This window comes from Hoplias malabaricus, chromosome 8 (genome assembly GCF_029633855.1).
Source record: "Hoplias malabaricus isolate fHopMal1 chromosome 8, fHopMal1.hap1, whole genome shotgun sequence".
Classification (NCBI taxonomy): domain Eukaryota; kingdom Metazoa; phylum Chordata; class Actinopteri; order Characiformes; family Erythrinidae; genus Hoplias; species Hoplias malabaricus.
Genome location: NC_089807.1, coordinates 18,059,716 through 18,082,246, shown reverse-complemented (window position 1 = coordinate 18,082,246; position 22,531 = coordinate 18,059,716). Strand labels below are relative to the sequence as shown.

General features: G+C 40.5%; 1 protein-coding gene across 4 annotated transcripts in view; it reads right to left on the bottom strand.

Annotated features, from left to right (window-relative positions):
- Window positions 1–11,683, bottom strand: part of rab11fip5a (RAB11 family interacting protein 5a (class I)) — a 32,282-nt gene extending 20,599 nt beyond the window's left edge. For 2 of the 4 annotated variants that reach the window (XM_066679036.1, XM_066679037.1), the window contains exon 1: window positions 2,420–4,022. In XM_066679036.1, the coding sequence (XP_066535133.1) occupies window positions 2,420–2,784 (365 nt within the window). In that variant the 5' untranslated portion in view covers window positions 2,785–4,022. Of the gene's footprint in view, window positions 1–2,419; window positions 4,023–11,510 lie in introns of those variants that run through there. The other 2 variants (XM_066679038.1, XM_066679039.1) reach the window with 2 other exon arrangements.
- Window positions 11,684–22,531: the final 10,848 nt, after the last annotated feature.

The following is a 22,531-nucleotide window of genomic DNA, read 5'->3' as shown; positions in this document are numbered from 1 at the left end:
GGGTCATGAGTGTCTTGACACGTCTGTGTGTGGTGGCTCTGGAAGCACTGACCTCCGCAGCAGTCCACTCCTTGTGAATCTCCCCCACATTTTTTGAATGGCCTTTTCTTGACAATCCTTTCAATGCTGTGGTTCTCCCTGCTGCTTGTAAACCTTTTTCTACCACATTTTTGCTTTCCAATCAACTTTCCATTAATACGCTTGGATACAGCAGCTGGGTGTCAATAAATGCCTTCTGGACATCTGTCAAGTCAGCAGTCTTCCCCATGATTGTGGAGCCTACTGAACCAGACTAAGGGACTGTTTTTAAAGCTTAGGAAACCTTTGCAGGTGTTTTGTGTTGGTTATTCTAATTTTCTGAGATAATGACTTCATTGGCTGCAAGCCTTAATAATCAACATTAAAGAAATAAAAGCTTGAAATAGATCACTCTTTGTAATTAATCTATATAAAATATAGAATTTCACTCTCAGAATTGAATTATTCAAATAAATTAACCTTTTGATGATATTCTCATTTATTGAGATGCACCTGTATTAGTTTCTTGGGATTAGCACTGACACTGAGATATTAAAGCATGTGCCCTAAAGGTTAGAGAGGCTGGCTATGACAGAAAAAACCTGGCAGTATGATCCCTGGGACAGGCAAAAAAGAAATTGGGAAGAAGAGTGAAAGAACAATTCTATCTCCCTCAACATCCACAGTTGAAGTGCTCTTGAGCAAGTCACCTAACCCCCAACTGATCCCTGTGTGTGTGTGTACTGATATGGATGGGTTAAATGTTAAGTCCAAATTCCTGTTCTGTGCAGTTGCTATAAAACACATTTACATCTATTAAAAAGTGCAAGTCAATGTTTAATATTTGTTTAAGTTGCTTTTACCGATGCTTGATGTTTTCCCTGCCGGCTTCTGCACTTGGGATGTCCATCTGCACAGTGTTTGCTATTAGTAAATCACTATTCTCAGTGCTCAGCAAAGCTTAAAGGGAAAAACTTACACTATTAAAGATTTTGTTGACTGAACTGTGGTCTTCTGCAGAGGCCATCATTACAGTATTGATTAACAAACAATATACTGATGAGCCCTACAAAGATATTTATGAGAATGGCCTGTACTAAGACCCAGCATCAAGTCATCCGTGTCTTTATGTGCATTCTAGCAGGCTGCTTACACTGCACATCACACAGGCCAGTGGGCAGTCACAGAGTCAATTTAACCACCCTGAATGCTTAAAGGGCCCATGCGTTCTTTTAGTTTCATTTCTTTAAGTTGCTGAAGTATGTAAACACAATGTCAAAACCCCAAAATGTTTCACTCCCAAATCCATATGTGGAAACTAGTATAGCCCCACCCACTGATGCCAGTGTTATAAGGAATGCCTGAATTGGAACTGCATATTGTCGCTGTTCAATATACAAAAAAAATAAATAAATAAATAAAAAGAAAAAAAAAGAAAAAAAAAAAGCATCTCCATTTTTGGCAATTTTTTGTTTACTACATCATTTGAACAAATCTTTTTAAAATTAATGTTACAATTTTTTTATTACTATTAATTCTTTTGGAGATACATGTTTTTCATCGATGATATATACACTACAATTATGATCAACCAAACAGAGCAGACCTCTTTTATAGAACTATCGCAAAGGTACAGTGACAAACACAGCCTGTTTAATTCTACGAGATCTTTGGGTTGAAAGTTAAAATTATAGTTACCTAAAGTTTAACTAGGGCTGTTTTTGCAGCAGAAATCCCCACAAAATACAAGTTGAGATACAAGAATAATAGCAAAGACCCACACTGAGTACACATTAAGACACAAGGCTTTCAAAGACTCTGGATGTTTCATTTAGTTCTCAGCATTTCATTCAGTTGAATCCTATTGGAAGGCTATTTGTTTATCACCAGATAACTGAAAGCCTGCTGGGAATGCTGAAGCAGACTTAGATCCCAGTAGCACCACGAGGATGCCAGTGGAGCCCTGCTTTCGTTCTGCATTAATATTACATAATGCCAAGGCTGACACAGCAGAATATGGAAGTGCTCTACATCTATATCATCAGCAGGAACAGAACATCAGTGAAGACACACTGTTCATGTGTTGTGACCTTGAGGCAGGTGTGTGCTGAACTAAGAGTTTACGTGATAAACACAGCTACACTGATACCCTACAGACCGTCACCACCAAAATCCCCCCAGCTGAGCGCGAAGAGGGCGTGACTGCGGATCTGAGGTTTGCAGCAGTGAGCTGGGAGATCCAGCACTTTGGGACTCATTCACTGCCATCAGAAACCTGACCAAAGCTGATCATGTTTACACAACCTTCCCCTTTGCCCTGAAGGCCTGCACGCGCATCTGGAGCTACGCTAATGACCAAGACACACAAGACAAGAGAAGAGAAGGGAGAACCAGAACGTACTCGTTTTTCATGCATATCCTCTCGCGGAAGGCCTTGTCCAGGGGGATGACCGCCTGGCCCAGGAACACGTCGAGTCCGATGAGCGCGCGATGCATGACGGTGAGGATGAGGTTGCACGCACCTCCGTCCGCGCGTTCGAGAGCGCCAGGATGCAGCTCGAAGGTGCACTCCTCGCCCCACTCGGGCTCCGTGGTCTTCTCCGCCACGCGCGTGCAGTACTTCTCCTTGCCCAGCTGCATGACCGCGTAGGAGTCGCTCGTGCCGTGCTTGCCCTTGGCGCGCAAATCGCGCGCCCGCATCACCAACACTTGCACATGTGTGGGCACCCATCTCTGCTCCTCGTCCGCGGCGTTCACCGAGCACATGGCGGCGGCGGCGGCGCGCGCACGGCGCCCGGAGACATAGAGGGCGAACGGTGAGGGGTGGGCAGAGTGTGTTTGGCGCGCGCGTGCGTGTAGCTTATAACGCCCCGGTTCAATCCGCCGCTGCTAATGTTTAGCCGGTTTAGCCGTTAGCAACCCGTTCTCTCTGCTCTGCGTGTTGTATCGCGCTCTCGGTGTTTTATTTTGTCTCGCTTTGCTCCCTCGCGCCTCTGTTAGAGCCGACGTCACTGCTTCATCCTTGTCCCCATCGGCACGAGGAAGTGTGCACGAGGAGGATGTCCGCTCTGCTGGACTTCTCTTCTAACCGAGCCTCGACATCCTCACGGCGCTCACTTTCTACCGCAATAAGCGCAGGCGAGTCGCTCCCGAGCGCTAGAAGGCGGTGGCGGGGTCCTGCCGCCCTACGATGACATAATACTGCAGAGGCCCCGCGAGCAGGTTTCACACTGAAAAATATAAATAATTAAAATAATAATAACGCCACTTGTCCCGGTCTGTTATCGTCCGCGAGCGCCGGGGCTGAAGACGTCAGGACGTTGTTCGTGAAGGAGAAGCAGCTGCTGGGTCCTGGCTGTTCACACCCTCAGCTCACTGCACTTAGTACGAGTTCCCAAAATACCCAAACACGGGTGTGGCTGTAGACATGCCGCCTATGACATTCAGTTCATTAAACACACACACATTGTTTTCAATGGTTGACTGAAGGATCAATTTTGCATACCACACTCCACCTAAAAATCACTAAGAATTGAATGACCTTCTGAAGAAATGCTCATGTAACACACCACTGATCATCACCCATGTACAGTTGAGAGGAATTTCATTTACACTAATTAACAACAACAACAAAGTTTAACTACACCACAAGATCAGTGCTGAGCATCTTATACCCCTCTAGCTGACAAATAGCATTGGGCAAGGCAACATTACATGAACAAAAATGAGTTCATGTAATATTGAGTAAATACCAGTTTGAAGGTTCCGACAGGTTTGATCTTGTGGTGTAGTTAAACTTTGTTGTCTAGAGGGAGTGACAGCATATTCCAAATCACTGGGCACAGGAACACAGCAGAAAACTTAACTAGCCAATTAGCCTACCAACGTGTTTTTGGACTGTGGGTGGAAACTGGAGCACAGGAGGAAACCCAAGCAGACATGGGGAGAACACACCATACTCCTCACAGACAGTTACCTAGCCTTGGACTAGAACCCACAAACCCACAACACTGGAGCTGTGTCAGAGCAACACCCCTGAGTGAAAACGTTCATGTTTAAGGAATATGTTTATATGTAAATATATTGCTAATAAATGGACAAAGGACTTTAGTGACTGCTTCATGTTTAAAAATAGGGAATCGCAATGGGGAATACTTTTTTTAATTACTTTTTTTTTTTTTTTTTTTTTTTTTGCAAAAGCTCAATTACTTCTTGGAACAGCTGAAAGTAACCAGCAATAATAGATGCATGCGATCTAAAATATAATCAACAAGCCATTAAGGAGACTAAGGACCTAAATAGAAAGCTCTGGAGAATCACAGTCCATATGGTCACCAGTTGTAGTCAACAGGAGAATAATAAACATTTACTGAAAATGAAATATATGTGAGTCATGTGTAAAAGTCAGGACACCCCATGAAACCCTTTGTCTTTTTGAACATTTTTAAAACATATGAGCTTCATTTGAACAGTACTGAGAGATGGAACTATATATATATTAACTAAATAAAACTGAAGAAATAACTTATAAACACAAGTGGTAATATTTAATGAACAAAACTGTACATTTATTGTGAGGAAAATGTTAGGACACCCCTACATTTATTACTGTTAAAAATGTCTCTATTTAGAATCAAATGCACCACGTCAGCTGCAAATGAGTAGACCATCATTAAAGAGGACATTGGAGGAGGCTCTTATTTAAACCTCAGATGTTAGTTTGATTTGCCCTTGGTTGCTGAAGTGAGTGGTATCACCATGTCAAGATCTAAAGAGAAGGTTATAGATGAATGAGTCTGGGAATGGATGTAAAACAATCTCAAAACAATTGTGAATTATTTTCCAGGCAGTAGAATGTCTGATTTCTAATCGGAGAACATTTAAACCACCTGCCAACATGGCCAGGTCAGGCCATCCTTACAAGTTCAGTCCAAGAGCAGACCGCAAGATGCATAAAGAAATCTCCAACAGTCCTAAAATGCCACCATGGGACCTCCAAGTGGCTCTTGCCACAGTTGATGTCAAGGTACATGCAACTACAATCAGGAAACGACTGCACAAAGAGGAAACCCTTGCTGTCAAAAAGACATCAGGGCAAGACTAAAGTTAGCCAGAAAGCACACAGACAAAGACCAGAACTTCTGGAACAATGTGCTTTGGACAGATGAATCCAAAGCTGAATTATTTGAACACAGTAACAGAAGGTGACCAGCACAGCATTTGAGCATAAGAAACCCATACCAACCATGAAGCAGGGAGGTGCAAATATCATGGTTTGGGGCTGCTTTGCTGCAGCAGGGCCTGGCAAGCTCTCCATCTATAATCTACTCTGAATTTTTCACTGTATCACAGGGTGCTTGAGGAAAATGAAGACTGAAGCTGAAGTGGACGTGGACCATGCAACATGACCATGAGTCAAAACATTACAGTAAATTCACAAATAATGGCTCAAAAGTAAGAAATCAGAGCCCGGTTTTTAATCCTACTGAGATGCTGTTGGGTGATGTGTGCATTCAAGAAACCCTTCTAATATCACACAGCTGAAAGAATTCTACATGGAGGAATGGGAAAAACCAGTCGATGTCGGAGACTGGTAGATGGTTACAGGAAACATCTAATTGAGGTTATTTCAGTCAAAGGGGGAAATACCAGCTATTAGGGCATAGGGTGTCCTAACTTTCTCACAAGAAATGTACATTTTTGTTCATTACATTTTACAAATTATGTTTATAAATAATTTCTTCAATTTCATTGGTTGAGTTATATAGGCTCCACCTCTCAGTACTGTTCAAATCAAGCTCAAATGTTTATATGTTTAAATATGTTCAAAAAGATTCATAAAGATTATCATGGAGTGTCCTTACATACATATATATATAATAAATATTAGTGTTGAATACGTTTGTTGCATATGGCCGAGTAATGCGCAATTAAATAAATAAATATAAAATAAATATAAATATATAAATATATATATTTATTTATTTTTTTTATTTTTTTTTTATTGCGCATTAATCGGCCATATGCAACAAACGTATTCAACACTAATATTTATATATTTCTTCTATTGAATGTGACATATGGACACATAGATGTTAGTTGGATAGTTCTTCCCAGTCACAGACACCAAGAAAGAATGAAGAATCCAGAATGAAGGCTGCTGTATTGGATGTGTACTGGTAGTTCTTATGCTATATGGTATAGTCAATAGTCCCCTGCTCTTCCAACATTTCTTCTGATATTAAGAGGATCAAATATTTTTTCCCTTTGCTGCAACAACTTAATTTCTACTCTGGGAAGTCTTTGGACTAAAGGTTGGAACATTCCAGTGAGGCTTTGATTTCACTGAGATTAGATCCGGATGTTGGCTGGTTACTTTTGGATCACATTCCAAACGTCATACTCCAAAGAGCACAGCTACACTGCTCCAAAGGCCTGAACCAGGATTTATACCCCTCAGGTCCATACTTGTCATTGAACATGGTGATAATAATCCCATTGCTCATTTGGAGCTGCTCCAGAGCATCCTGTTACATTTTTAGCTTTAGTATGGAGATTATAGCTGTGTGTAAGATGAACATGCCTGTCCACAAAGGGTGCACCATTGAAATCAATAATTACATATTCTCTACATTTTGACGTGTGTTGGAAATAGCAGTGGGTCATATACAGAGACACTGTACCATAACCGCTCAGTTTCTTATTGTCTGTTGTTGTTTGAGAGTGTGTGTGAGTGAGTGAGAGAGTTTGTCAGGGTATGTACTTTGTTTCTGTTTCTCCAAAATGTAGGAGAAGGCACTAGAGAGATAGAAAACATTTCTTTGTGAAGTGCTCTCAGAAGACCCTTCTAAGTGAGAGAGGAACTACATTAGAAACTACAGTTTGGTGCCGGTACAGTGAACTGTCTTTGCCAAATTCAAAACGTGTGGGGAGAAACGAAGCCTTATAAATTGATCACAAGCCAGGGTCAGATATGAGAAATGGATCCAGAAAGCAACGACATCATGACCAAGCTGCTCCCAGTCCCACTACTTGTGTCTGTAATGGCCTTCATTTAAGAAAGAGAATGGGCCAGGTCCCCAAATGAACCCCTTAATTTAGTCCCAATTAACAGGAGCTATTCTTAGAGAAGCGATGTCAGTCTCTTCTCATCACCCACTCACTGATCCAGATCACAGCCGACGCCTACAGCTGTTACATAATGGTCGCCAGTTAAATCCTGAGCCATTCCCCCCTCCTTCTACCAGTCACAGACATTCTGTCCCCGCCTTTTTCATCTTTCTCTCCCTTTCCATTTCTTTCCTCCCCTCACTTTCTTACTCTCAATCCTTCTGTTTCTCATCCTCTCTCCTAGTCCATCATTCTTTAACTTTCTCCCATGTCTCTCAACCTTTCATTCATTTTGCTTTCTTTACATTCACTATACCTCCATTCCATGTGCTTTCTTTCCATCGCTCTATCCCCACCTCACTGTCTTCCTCTCCTTCCTCCTTCTCTCTCATTTTCCCCTCCACAACTTTCTCTCCACTTTCTTACTTCGCTTCTCAGTCAACCTTCTCCCTCTCACTCTTTCCTTTAGTCTTTATCACTCTCCCACCATTTCTCTCTCTCTCAACTTCTCCATCTTCTCCATTACTCTCCTTTCCCCTTCTACACTCTCTTCTCCATCCATTTCTCTCTCTCTCTCACACACACACACACACACACAGAGGTGACAAATATAAACATCCTCTCAGTGTAATCCACTCAACCCTCATCCTTGAATCATCATCCAATGCTCTTGGCAAATACCAATAAACACAGAATGGGGCAGATGACATTTATGAGAATGTTATTTTGGCCAAGAGTAGCACTGGCTACCAAGAAATAGCCCACACATGAGCAAAACCCACACAGGACTCACAGCACACACTCGTTCACTCATATACACAGACTAATCCAAGCAGGGTTCAGTTCCAGCACCAACGTGCAAATAGCCCACTTACAGTCTAAACTGGGTAATTAGATCCCTAATCAGGGATCAGAACCAAGCGCGGGAATACATAATGAAATTCCACACTCCTACACAAACACTCACACTCTCTGACCTAATCAACTCTTATTCGCACAGCTGTGAGCAGCTGCCATCATTTGGCACCCTGTCAGTCAAACACATACAGCTGGACAAAATAATAGGAATGCTGTGCAATGTTAATATGAATGGGAATTAATCTTTTTACTGATTGGTTATCTGACTTACGAAGCATTGCATTTAATCATTTTATCTACTTTTGTCAGTCTCTCTCAGATATTTTAGTTGGTGGTTGGTGTTAAACTGTTGCAATTTTTATGTATTTATTTTTTTTGCCATATCTCATAAGACGCCTTGAAAATACACACAAGGATCTCTGTTGTACAGGTCACAGTGTACTTACTGGGTTATGGCTCAAGATACAGAGAGCATTTGACTTTATCCTATTCACGAAACCATTCTTAATCTCGACAACATCTGGAAATGTAGCAACAGACTTGGTGCTGTAACATAATTTTCATTTTGCTCTGATCAGTGTCAGTGCAGAACCGAGATGAGAGAATGTACCTGTTTAACAGTAAGATACAGCAGCCTGACATCTCCTGACTGTGAATAGTAACATGTGTCCAGATGTTAGAAAAGTGATGGAATTCTGACTCAGACGGCATTATATTGTTTAAGATGAGGTAATTAAACACGTTTAAAGTTTTCACAATAAGACTTCTTTAAGTAAATGATTTTGGACTGTTTCTCTTGGTTTATGCATAATTACATGTTCACACTGTGTTCAGCTGGGGCTTTTAAGTGATTTGGGCAATTAAGGAAGGGTAAAAGCTTTTTATTTTAAGTTGTGGAATTATGAGTAGACTCAACATTAATTTAGTGAGAAATTAAAAATAAAGCATTTGCATATCATTGATTTGATGTTAGAATGGATCATCGGGCATTCCTGTTAAAAACATAGACTGAGATTCTGTTATCCAGTAGATATATTGCTGCTTAAACAACACATTTTATTTGAATTAGGGCCTGATTAGTTGTGTTTGTTACTGAATAATGGATAGGATTTTTTAAAGTCCTATGTGATAGACTCTTTGGTAGTTTACATGCAATGTGTAGCTCGATGACTCCTGGGAGCCTTAGGTTTTGTGCAATGCAAAACACTTCTGTCATTTTCAGTATACTGATAATAAAGCCTCTCACCCATATGTGAGTTTCTTTCTATTTAAGTGCCTTCACAAACCACTGGGGTGTTACCCACACTGTTCCTTTCTTAGCTGTTGTGATCACATCTTGGCTACTGACAAACATTCTACCTAACACACTGCTATTTAACATTTAGCTTAATATTATACAGTGAAGCAATCTCAGTAATTGTACTTCTTCAAACCTGAAGCACTTTGGGAGCTACTTTTCGTTATCCCCATTTTATTTTGTGCATAACTGCACTACATCCGTTTTCATGACAAAACGCAGTTCTCCAAAACATATGATCAGAATATAAATCTGAATTTTTCCTCTAGAGGGCACCAGATAAAACCTATTTGCATTTATCATTCCATCTCAGAGTCACGTTTCAGTACTGAAATCTGATCTTACAATTTATCTTAAAATAACCCTATAAAAACAAAGAAAGGACATTCTGGCCCACCATGTGTCAACATTTAGAAGCAGGCTACTGTGCACCCAACACTACACAAAAAGTGGAACAACGTAGGCCGCCTGGTTCTGATATGCACATCATTTTTTATGGAATACTTACAAGAAGATGAAAAACATTATTCGGTTATTTTAGTTCCTCGTGTGAGCATTAGGCCTTTTACAGACTTAAATAAACCCCTTTTCCAGAAGTAAACACAGTTTCCAGGGGTGTTAATGAAATGTTTGTGACAGGCTATTGGTCAAAACATCGCAAAGGACAAACAATACAGCATTTTTGGAGTTTACTCCAAACATGTAGTGCCCAGGTGAGATGCCGAAACTTATTTTAACGATTTTTGCTTTGTTTTTTTTTGTTTTTTTTTTGTTTGTTTGATTTTTTGCTATCTACATAAGAATCAGCACAAAATCAGAATGATTCGTTTTATCACGTTTTCAGACTGAGGCAGATCACAAAAACTCAATGAGTTGTTTTATTTCACCATTTGTATTGCTCCAGATCCCCAAATTAATGTGTTAATTCAATTCAGTTTCATTTTCAAATGCCCCCTTTAAAAAAAAAACAAATGTATGTGTTATGTTCCTAAAGTGACTCATTACCGGATTAATGCTCTGGTCGAATTAACTGGCCTCAGTACGCTAATATTGAGGGCCTGTAGGACATAAAGGTTGACGCTGCTGGACTAAGGGCTAAGCTAGGACACCGCTGAGAGACCTGTGGGTTCTGAGGTTATGGATGTATTGTCTCTAAACCCACAGACCGCTGGTCTTCACCAAAATTAAAATTCCCCCTTAAGTCGCATAAAGCCGCGCTTGTCTCTTTGTCGGTAGACGGCTGTTGGCCTATCTAAACAGCTTGTGGCTCTCAGACTCGGCTCGCGAGCTCCGGCGTCTCGAGGCTGAGCTCGTGCTCTGTTTTAAGGCTTTAGTCGCGGTGTCGGTTTACCGGCTCGGGCTCGAGCGCGCCTCTTTGAACGGTTTAAGTCGATTTAGATTTTAATTATCCGCTAAACTGCGCGCGGAAGCCATTTGTGGGAACAAGCGAGTCCCTGGCAACCCCTCACGTCAATCAAACGATAAAATAGACCCCGCCCGCGGCCTAAACTCTCACTGAGACATAAACCTTGTTATCCTCGAGAATGACACACAAAACGAGCTCTCCCTGCTAGATTTCAATGTCTGGAAGCTACACTGATAAACAGAGGAGCGACATGTTTAATTCAGCTCTTCCCTTTAGACATTCATACTCGTTTGTGATCTTGTTTTCAAATTTAAAATGCGTTAAACTAAACTTATAAACAGTTTACAGTCAATTTAAATGGTAATCCTGCTTCATAAATAAGTCGGTCAGACTTCAACTCTTTAAGAAACTTTAGAATCGGTGTCGTTCACCATACGTTTAAAGATTTCCAAGTTGTCTCACAAAAAGCTATTGCATTGAACACTACCATTTCACTGCCTTTCTGAGAACATTTTTTTCTTTGGCCTATAACACAAAGGTAATTTTTCCGACACATGGCGCTCAGAGAGAATATAGCGCCCCAAATCTAATTTTACTACTTCATCATTCTTATATTTATATATATATATATATATATATATATATAAACTAAAGGTGTTTACTTGTCATATTATATAGTGAATAAAACAAGAATATCGGGGTACAGCTAAAAATCCAAGCTCCATTAAGTATTCCACTTTAGAAAAAACGTAATGGATTTAAAATGTAAATAAAAATGTAGTTTACGTTTTTTTAATGGTTCAACTCAAAGGGATTTAGACTGCAGCCTGTTTCCACAGTTTGTGTCTGTAATTAACTCACCGTCAGTTTGGAATTCCACGTTTCCAAATCTTTAGTAGTGGCTCTAGGATAAATGTCTGACACAAGTTTCATTGATTGTGAGTTTGCTTAATACCCTAAGCTAAAGTATTTCGGAATTCATTTAAATCTGTGGACTCGGTTGGGTTATTTATGGGACAAGATGTAGCCGCCGTTCTCGCCATTTTATACCCCCACACCGGTATTTCATATCATGTGGTAAAACGTCACCACTCAAATAGATCTGGGGGCGTGAACTGACTTAACTATGTCTATAATAGTGTTTATTTATGTAAGCCTGAGAGTTTATATCCGCTGGACTTTTGTCGCCCCCCTCAGGTTCATACTCACACTGAGAGAGGCACGAATAGATACTGGATGGAGAAGAGGAGTGGTTCTGCTGGCTTCAGACTGTTTAAGTCTGATTAACTAATGCTCATCTGTACTTGTTGTCGACAACAGTTCTTCGCAGAAGAACCCAAGACACACATTAAGTTTGTTCATGTTCATAATTGTGGTTAATGTTAACCTAATTTATCCACAGTTGAATTGTTTACCACAAAAAGCACATTGACATCCTTCTGTATGAGATTAGTTTTGTTTCACTGATATTTCTTGGTGCATTGATTTTCTGATATCGTAAGGACACATGGAGTTTTATGTGTCAAGTAAATAAACTTTACACTTTTGTGTGTTAAAGTCAAGAATAGCCAGGAAATGATAGATTTTCTTTATGTTTCTTAATGGAAAATTCCACATGACACTTTAGCCTTATCCCACAGCCAGCAAAATATAATGTACACTATGTCTATTTCATTATTGTTCTTGTTTTTTTTGTCGTTTTGTTTCTGCTTTCTTAAGTGTGGGTTTGTTAACGAGTCTGCCTTCCTTTAGATTCACATTTTATTCCCTGAGAACACAGTTTTTTGAGTCTGTGTTATAGCAGAGGAACGCACAGTGAAGGAAAAAGACGACTTCATTCACTCTGTTCATTGTGTTAAATGGTTTTGGCAGATCTCATTCTTGGTCTTATGAATTCATCTGTACAAAGTTCCAATCACACAATCATCTCATGAATAACAGGCAATATTTGTTTTCTCTTTTTTTTATTTTAATTCTAAGATTGCCTATTGCTTAAATCCCCCCATGTTAAAATGATAATGGTCAGATCCTCCAGTGAGAATGGCTGTGTTTATCTAACAGCTTAGGACATACAGACTCGTGGGCTCTTGATCTTGAAGTCCATTATAATTGGCTAGAGATCTAGCCAGCCTATTTGAGGAGGCGAGAGGTCAGAGAATGGAGTTCATCGGGTCTATGGTCATGATCTTGGGTGGCCAATCTGTCTCCTGTTAATGTCATACACACTAATACTTGTCCTTCCAGACCATCTGTTTGTTTGTGTGTGTGTGTGTCTGCATAAAGAAGGTAATACTAGCAACAAAGCTCATGCACTTGTGTTTTCACTCTCTCTCTCAAAGACACACATACACACACATGCACCTTTCCCCTATTGAGTTTCTAGTCAGAGGTCTAGTGTCATGATCACTGCCATGTCAAGGGGCTAAACTGATCCTTGTGGATAATGAAAGCTAGTCATTGAAGGTATGTGGCTAAAAAACGCTGCTAAAAATTAGAATTGGTTTATGTACTGACGTGTTTTGAATCATCTTGATTTAAATGTGTATATATATACACTACTATATGATTACAATACACTGTAATCAATTACACATTCGGAGCACACGAGATATGAATCAAGAGAATACTAGAGCTTGTTTTTGTTTGTCTGTTTGTTTTTCAGTGTTCTTGAATGGCCTATTTTTTATGTTTAACAATGCGCAGTGAGGCAGTAACAGATCATGACCATTACTCCAAGGACATAGGACAATTTATTGTAAAAATAAATAAATAAATAAATAAATGGACATGTAGTGGATCTGAAAGAAGTGAGGTTAAGAACCCTCTCGCTCTTACTTTATTTCTCTCTCGCTTTCTCTCTAATATAGTAGAGATAGGCAAGAGTTTGCATGGTTCAAACAGAATCCAAGCACATCTTTAATTGAGTTCTAGACCTTTCAGTGAAAACAATTATAGCACCAAAGTCAATTTCAGCGTCAACAAGAGAGCAGTGTTCGCTGCGAGGTCGGGCCGAGCTGGAATATACATATTGCCATTTCCAGTCATATTGGAAGACCATTCCCCATAATAATGGTATTAATCTGAAAATGTTCTTTTCCACTCTCCATGTTAAAGGTTGAGCCGAGGCCTTGTGATTGATTTCCTCCATTCACCTGCCGCACGCCCCGAAGGCCACTCGTAATTAGTTTGACAAATAACGAAATAAATTGATAAAGTAAATGAATGACCTGGAGTTAATTTGCCATTTTCAGCTTCATTTGTCTTCTGAATGGGAAAGTTTGGTCTCATCCTCCGCTCCCTGTCTTTCATGGTCTAGGTCTGAAGCTATAGGCATATTTTAAGTGGAGCATTTCCTCAAATCTGGCCATGATAATGAAAAGCTATCAAAAGGTGATTTTAAAATGACTGCAGCTTAACTTCTATTTGCCTGCACAGCGAGGTGATCTGGGCAATTATAAGGAGCAATAAGTAGTACATAAATTTGATTCAGTGCTGAGAAAAAAAAGGTGCTTGAGTCTAAAATGTGATGCCTCCTGCCGACAGCACTGAAGACACACTGGTCCATCATGGGCTCATATTAGAATATAAACTGAGTTATGAATATAGGCAGGTTGCCTGAATAACAATAATGTTTCCTTCATTTTCTAAGAGAATATAAGTAGTGGTGGTGGTACTGGTAGAAATGATATTAATACTACTACTAATAATAATAAAAGTGTGTGTGTGTCCTCTGTACAGTCCAAAAACACGTGTTGGTAGGTGGACTGGCTGTGCATAAATGTCTATTGCATAGTGTGAGTGTGTGTGAAAATCCAGGGTGTGTTCCTGCCTTGTGCCCAGTGATTCCTGGTAGGCCTCGGACCCACTGTGACACTGAACAAGTTACGGTGCAGTTACAGGAAATGAGTAAATGAACGAATGAATGAAAAATAGTAGGCGTTTTCCTGCTAACTTTACAGTTTTCTTTGTTTGCTAAGTTTAATATTTCAGGGGAACCCTTAAGGGCTCATCCCTGTTAATCAAAATTAAATGGCATTTTTTTTATACCTTTCCCTTCATTCAGCTTTTATGGATCTATGAATGTGCAATTAGTCCCCACCACTGTCTGTACTAGTACTCACCCGCAACTCAAATGTTAACAGTATTGGATTGATGTTTAGAAAACCTGATAGCCTGAATCCACACATTTGAGTCCACATTTAGAATGCAGCAGTTTCAAAGCAATGCTCATTAATTTTTGGGGACTTTAGGGAGTCCCCTCAGCCCCCAGTGTGCAGCCTCCACCTGGATGATGAGACAGAAGCAAATCTGCGCTAACTCTTAGTAGACTTGGAGGGAATGTTTAAGCCAATTGTAGAGTACAGTGTACAGTGACATATTTAGCCAGACGTCAGTCTTTGAGTCATTAAAAAGAGCTTTATAAATACCATTATTATTATTATTACCCTGTGAAGGACTTCAGGGTGTGTTCCTGCTTTGTGCCCAGTGTTCCTGGATAGGATATGGACCCACCTCAACCCCGAACTGGACAAGCTCTTACAGATAATGAATGAATGAATTAATGAACTATTCATTGGATAACACCCCTCTCATTTTAGAAGAAACGCCCAGGGATCTTTTTCAGAAAATATATATTGTGATATTGTTTTCTAATATATTCAGCTCAGCAAATAATGAACGTATAAATAACGTGGCGGATGATGCCTTCTGTGAAGGATGTGTGGACACAAACCATTGTATGGGGTGCCAATATTTTTCAGGAGAGGATCACTGATAATTATGCAGTGTTCTGTTGGAGTGACGCAGAGTCTCGGGTCTAGGTTGCAGCCTCGTGTGTATGTTGTCCAGCATATGTGACATTGCTCTTTGACCGTGGCCCAGAAACAAGTACGGAGGAGGCTCTGCGCGCATTAATCATCAGGATTGTTAAACGCTTGTTTATGAAGGCGGGCGCGCGGGACTCCCGTCTCCAAGCCTCGCTTTTAATCTGGTGCTTGGCGCGCGCGCCACTCTCGCGGCCTTCGCCCTGATTGCCGATTGATTTGTGTTCATCCGAGACCCCGCGCGCTCTTTGAATGCCAAACGCGTCATTAAGACCCTCTCTGCGCTCTTCGATTTTTAACGGCTAACGTGTAATCCCGGCGCCGTATGAGAATGAACACAGCCGTGATAGAGACAGCGTATTTAAGGAGCAATGGTTTCCATCATCCGCCCGGTAAATTCACACTTAGGCTATGATATTTACTGGCAATTACAGCATGCTAATGAAGCATGCGATGTGCTCCCGGGCCTAGGGTTAGTTCTGGTTTTGCAGAACCGGGCAAAGTCAGAATCTTCTCTTTGTGTATTTACTTTCTAATAAAAATACTTAGTAGGTTTTTATTAAAAATTTTCCACGTAAACTTGCAGCCATGATAAAAATATATCACTTCTGATAGTAGGGCTCAATAACTCTATTAAAACTCTAGTAAAATACTTGCGTTGTGTTTGTCTGAGTCGAGTCGATTTGTCTGCTCTTCGTATTCTTGTGCTTTTTAGCTGTAGATTTTAGAATATTCAGTTCCATTTATACGTTACAGGAGCCAACTCGCACATAAAAAAATAATAAAAACAAATCACTTTTTATAAAATTCAGATGTTTCCTCAGCATTTGCTGCTCTCCAGTCTGTGTACTCAAAACTGGTCTTGTGTTTATGAAGCCCCAGTGTCTGTATATTAAAATAAAAAAGCTCATGGCAGAGGGTTTTGGATATTTTTAGACAACAGAGATCATTTCAAATGTTGAAAGGCATGAACCGAAATGAGGATATTGCTCTGTTCTTGCTTCATATGTGTGTAATATTTACTTATTTAAGTATCTTAAGAAATACCTTTCCATGAATTCCTTCATGTTGAAAAGGGTGCCTATTCATTAAGACTAATGGGAATATTTAAAAAAAATTAGCAGAGAAATAAGATGATGAGCTTCATAAGGAAAATAAGGCATATCTTTAACGGTACAGTTTCCAACATAATGCAACGGGGAATTAATGAATGTCTCCTTTAACACACTTAAAGAACCCAATAATGAAACTGTGGATGCATTGACTCAGAGAAACGGAAGATGCTGAAATACTTTGCACACCAATTAAAAACAATTTCCTAAACTTTGCTCACAATATCTGGACATATAACTGGTCATATGACAATGTCTGGATTTCTGTTTATATGATTATGGTTATATTTTATTAATCCTAATAATAATAGTAATCAAAGGTAATCCCACCACCCAACCCCACAAGTAGGTTTGGTCTCCCAGTATTCAGTTCATGGCTACAGCCCTGCATGTAGACACCATGCCCTAAATATTTATTGCTTTCCTTTCCCCCAACGCATCTGATTCAACTAATCAGTTAATTAAGAAGTCCTTTCCCAATTGCAGTGGGTGTGTTAAAGTAGGGAACCTTTTAAAATAGGGTCAAGTGCCTCCAGGACCAGTGTTGACGAACACTGACTCCTTGTCCCAATACCCATACTTGCACCCTTATGCCCTTCATTTGCACATGCCCATTTACATGTGCATCTCATTAAATTAGAATATCATCAAAAGTTAATTTCCATCCATTGTTCGTTTGTTTGTTCGTTCTTTCATTCGTAACTGCTTCGTGGTGGGTCCAGAGCCTACCCAGAATTATTGGGTGCAAGGCAGGATCACATCCTGGAGAGAGTGCCAGTCCTTCACAGGGTGACACACACTCACACGTGTGTTTTTTGGTTCGTGCGGAACCCCCCCCACCCCACGGTTTCCAGGTGTATTAATAGAAAGTTGAGTGGAAAGCAAAAATGTGGTAGAAAATGGTGCACAAACAACATGGATAACCACAGCATTGAAAGGAGTGTCAAGAAAATGCCATTCAAAAATTTGGGGAAGATTCACAAGGAGTGGACTGCTGCTGGAGTCAGTGCTTCACGAGTCACCACAAAGACATATCCAGGACATGGGCTACAGCTGTTGCATTCCTTGTGTCAAGACACTCATGACCCAGAGACAACCCCAGAAGTGTCTAACCTGGGCCAAGGAGAAAAAGGACTGGACTGTTGCTCAGTGTCCAAAGTCTTGTTTTCAGATTAAAGTAAATTTTTGTGTTTAATTTGGAAATCAAGGTCCCAGAGTCTGGAGGAAGAGTGGAGAAACACACAATCCAAGTTGCTTGAGTCTAGTGTGAAGTTCCCACAATCAGTGATGGTTTGGGGGCCATGTCATCTGCTGGTGTTGGTCCACTGTGTTATATCAAGTCCAAAGTCAGCGCAGCCGTCTACCAGGAACTTCCTTCTGCTGACAAACTTTATAGAGATGCGGATTTCCTTTACCAGCAGGACTTGACACATGTTCACACTGCCAAAAGTACCAATACCTGGTTTAATAACCAGAGTATCACTGTGCTTGATTGGCCAGCAAACTCGCCCGACCTTAACCCCGTAGATTCTCTTATTGTCAAGAGGAAGATGAGAGACACCAAACCCAACAATGCAGACGAGCTGAAGGTCGCTATCAAAGCAACCTAGGCTTTCGTAACACCTCAGCACTGCCACAGGCTGATCGCTGCATTGATGCAGTAATTAATGCAAAAGGAGCCCCGACCAAGAATTGAAGAATTGAGTGCATGTAATGTACACATTTGTCAGTAGGCCATTTTTTTTTAATTGGTCTTATATAATATTCTAATTTTAATGACTTTTGGGATAATGACTTCTGGGATTTCATTGGCTGTAAGCCTTAACCATCAACATTAAATGAAATAAACACTTGAAATAGATCACTCTGTTTGGAATGAATCTATATAATATATGAATTTTATTTTTTAAATTGAATTACTGAAATAAATGTTCTAATTTAGTGAGATGCACCTGTAGTGTGTCCCAATTCTTTAATTTTCCTCAAGCAGTGTGCTCACAAGCACCCCATATTTGCACTTGATGCATCCCTCTTGTTAGTCTGCATCAGACGATATAAATGTATATAAACATCAGTCAGATCCGAACAGCATATGATCATGGAAACACCTATTGTCTGTACCAAACTACAAAACTGAAGACAGAACATTGCTAGTAACCTGTTATTTATATAGAAATATTTACAATGTAGAAGTGTAATTGTAAATGGTGTAGTATGTAATGGAGGTCTTGTCACAGACTTGTTTAATAAACATACTGAGCAATTCATACACTCTACTATTAAAAATTTTCTATTTAGAACCCTGAATCATGAAATAGTTCTTCAGATTGATGGAGAATGTGCTATAGATGGTTTTATATAACACATTTAGAAAGGGGTATGGTACCAAAAAGGATTCCTCTATTGCTACGATGTGAAGCTGGTGAATATGAAGCTGCAGGACTAGGTTGAATGTGTCACAGTTAGCAAAAGCAGCTAATTAAATTAATAAAGCTACGTGAAGTAAATGTCTATGCTTGTGTGGTTGAGTGCATGCGCAGAAGTAAAAAGCAAGGCTGGATTTTCCAAAAGCATCTTAGAAAAAAAGAAGTGGTAATGTGAGCATCAAACTGAATATGTTCTCCCCCTTTTAAGATCTTAACACCAAGATGTTTTCTGTAAACTGGGCCCAAATCTTTACAAAGAGTGGCTGTGTTTGAAATGGCTCCTAACTCACTATTCCATACATTACTCACTATATAGTGCACCATTATAAAGAATGGTATTCAAGAGAGTAACTATTTCTAACGCTAGAAGTTTTAATCAAACACTGCAGTGTATTTTGGGTATCCGCTATAGGGCAACCTGTTTGTACACTACATTTTGATGTGCACTGTGAATTGTTTGAATGCACTGAAAACTGTTCACTATGGCTGTGGCTCCCAAAGTGGCTCCCTAATCCCTCATTAGTATTATTTAGCTCCCTAGTGTTCAAAACACAAATGGATTTGCACCGTGCCTCTGTCTTTTGCTTAGAAGCAAAGAAATTTGTTATTTATTTTGGTCCACTTTCAGCTCACATATGTGTACGAGTGCATTCTGTGCGATACTGTTGCCCTCAATATGACGCTCAAGTAAAATTTTACCATTTGGACGCTCAGAGAAAGATGGCTGACGCACTCAATTGTGCCCAAAACTGTAATTATAGAGCGTTTTTTTTTTACTGACACCTCTACAAAATGGCGAAATAAAACATGTAGCGAACAGGGCAGTTTCGGAGACTAAACGCTTAATTCACTCTAAGGTTGTAGTTGACGGTAACCAGAGTAGCGCTGGAGAAGTGAGGTGTGAGGCCGGAAGTCGGCCCTTCAAAGTCTGGTCAGAGGGTTCGATGGAACGCGGTCGGACGCTGGAGGCTCTAAAGCACGAGGCGAGGATTAACCGCGAAATGACATTTAACTTGTTAATGTTTTCTATCGTAAAATCGACGATAGGTTGGCCATTATTTTTCCTTAAAAGAAAAAGATAAGACAGAAGCTTGGCCCAGAGGCCCAGCCTCCGCTCCTATGCAAAATGACAAGCAATTATAAACAGTGAGGCCAGGCCGCGACGCCGTGCCTTTCAGCGGCCAGTTTAGCGTAATGACTTTCCAATGAATCTGCTGATTGAAATGTAACTGGCTTGGCCTCGGGCTCTGCGCGACAAACGGATATAACAGCCTCAAAGACAATCAGAGGCTAAGACAAAGCATCTGCGCTCCTCCCCTTCCATTCCATTCCCTACTACTGGCTCAGTACAGCCCACAAACCTATGGCGCACGCCTATATAACGTGGAGAGATATGCATATAGTGATGGAAAAATTATTAAACCAAGAACCGCTCCCAGCAAACATAAATTAGCATATTCAGGGTAAATATGCAGACCATTTACGATAATAAGGGGCGGATTATTCAATTCAATGAATGTTAAATAGATGAGGAAATTGTGTGTGCGTTATCAGCAATGGCTTCCATTTATTTTCATCTTATCCCAATTGGACTCTTCATATCATCTCTCTCTCTCTCTCTCTCTCTCTCTCTCTCTACCTGGTGGTCGAGGTTAGTGCACTGCGGCGCATGCGCAGAACGTCCCCTGGGTTTGGACAGATGTGCCCCGCGGGAACAGGCGCTTTTCATTATTCGCACGCGGAGATAACGGAGCAGATTAACGCGCGCTCCGGATGCATAAAGGCAAAATAAGCGAATGAATCAAGATCAAATGAAGATGGCCTTTATTCGCGTGCACTTTCATAGCCTCCTTCTCCTTCATCTAACTTTGCTTTACTTATCAAGGCCCAACTTTCAACGCATTTTCACCTTGTTTTGAGGGAGTGCTGTTACGTCCTTTAATCTAAACCTCAGCACGCGTTAACCTTGACACGGTTCCACATGCCGTTCAAAAGTGTTACCTCCAGCCACACCGGATCAAGGTGTGAGAAAGCCCTTGATCTGGATTCGTAACTAGGGTGCAGTGCTACAACTTATGATTTTGTCAAATGAACAGCTCCATCATTATCCCGTAACCTTACAGAACTGATTCGTCCTGTCAATATTAGCAATGACGCTAATGTCATATGTGAACGATTATGAATTCTGTTTCACAGCAGTCTTTCTTCTGCCGTCTGTGTATTTAGGTAAGTGTTCACCAAAAGTTAACCTCTGAACAGACAAGTCTGGAAACCGTATGTTCATGAAAGAGCTAGTGCTTTCCAGTGGACTGCACTGCCCTCTTTTGGACAATGTGCCCACTGCACATGCTGGTTTGATAAGAGTCTGGTATGATTCAAACAGACCTGAATTGCAAAATTAATCTAGTCCTTATCATGGCCAGCTTGCCACATGGATTGACGGCCCTGGGACGGGCCGCCAAGTGAGGGCCACATAAAACAGCAATTTAGGGACACGTCAGCCATTTTGTGCCACTTTTAGCTCACATACAGCATGGCCATATCATTGCCAGATTTGGCTAGATCTGTTTGTGTACCATATAACTCTTTCACATGTGTTTTGTGAAAGTGTTTTTTAAACCACATAGTTCATGTAGAAGAGAGAGAGCTAGCTAGTGCTTGTGTCAGGTGGAGTGGTAATATTTCCTTAACTCTTATCGCTGGCTAGGCTAATCTCCTCCGTTCTCTGTTAGCACAATTAGCATTTTGATTGACTGAAGCACTATTTCTTTGACTTAGAGCATAGGTGTTCAGATCCGGGGTTTTAAAACGGCTATTGTTATTACACTACAGCTGCAACTGGTAATGCACCTAACTGGCCAGGAATAGTGTAAGAACATCTGACCACTGTAAAATCCAGGCCTAGAACTTGGACCAAAAGTCCGGACTTGAAGACCTTTGACCTAGAGGAAAAAGCAATAAATTGTGCTCAAATTTACAACCGCCAGAGGGCAGCAAACAGAGTGGACATGTACAATTAATATGTGCTGTGTATGCATTGCAGTTATTAGTTTATAAATTATGATTTATATTTGTTAATTAAAATGCATCATGACCGGGATTAAAGGCTTGTAAAATACCAAAAGCCTATTGCTCACTGTACTGCAGCCTTAATTTGATTTAAGAAACCATCCAATTTTATTTGGAAAATTAAATCAAGGACACATAAGACTGTTAACTAGTGCCAGTATCGCTGTCACTTAATTGTTCAACATTTTTAAGCCGCTGACAGTTGGGAACTAAACATGTCCAGCTGGGCCCTTAGCCGAAGTGTTGCCCTCACCACATGGACCGTCTTCTAGCACTTTCTCAAACTGTATCGTCCATGTAGAAAGAAGATGGTTCAGTTAGAAATATCTTGTTATAGCTTTTATTTTCCACTGTAGTCATGGTGGATTGACCCAGAAAGTTAACCAGCTGTAATGTATTCCATTTGTGTTTCACTTCAGCTTCAGGGAGCTTTGGATTGAGATATGTAGTGA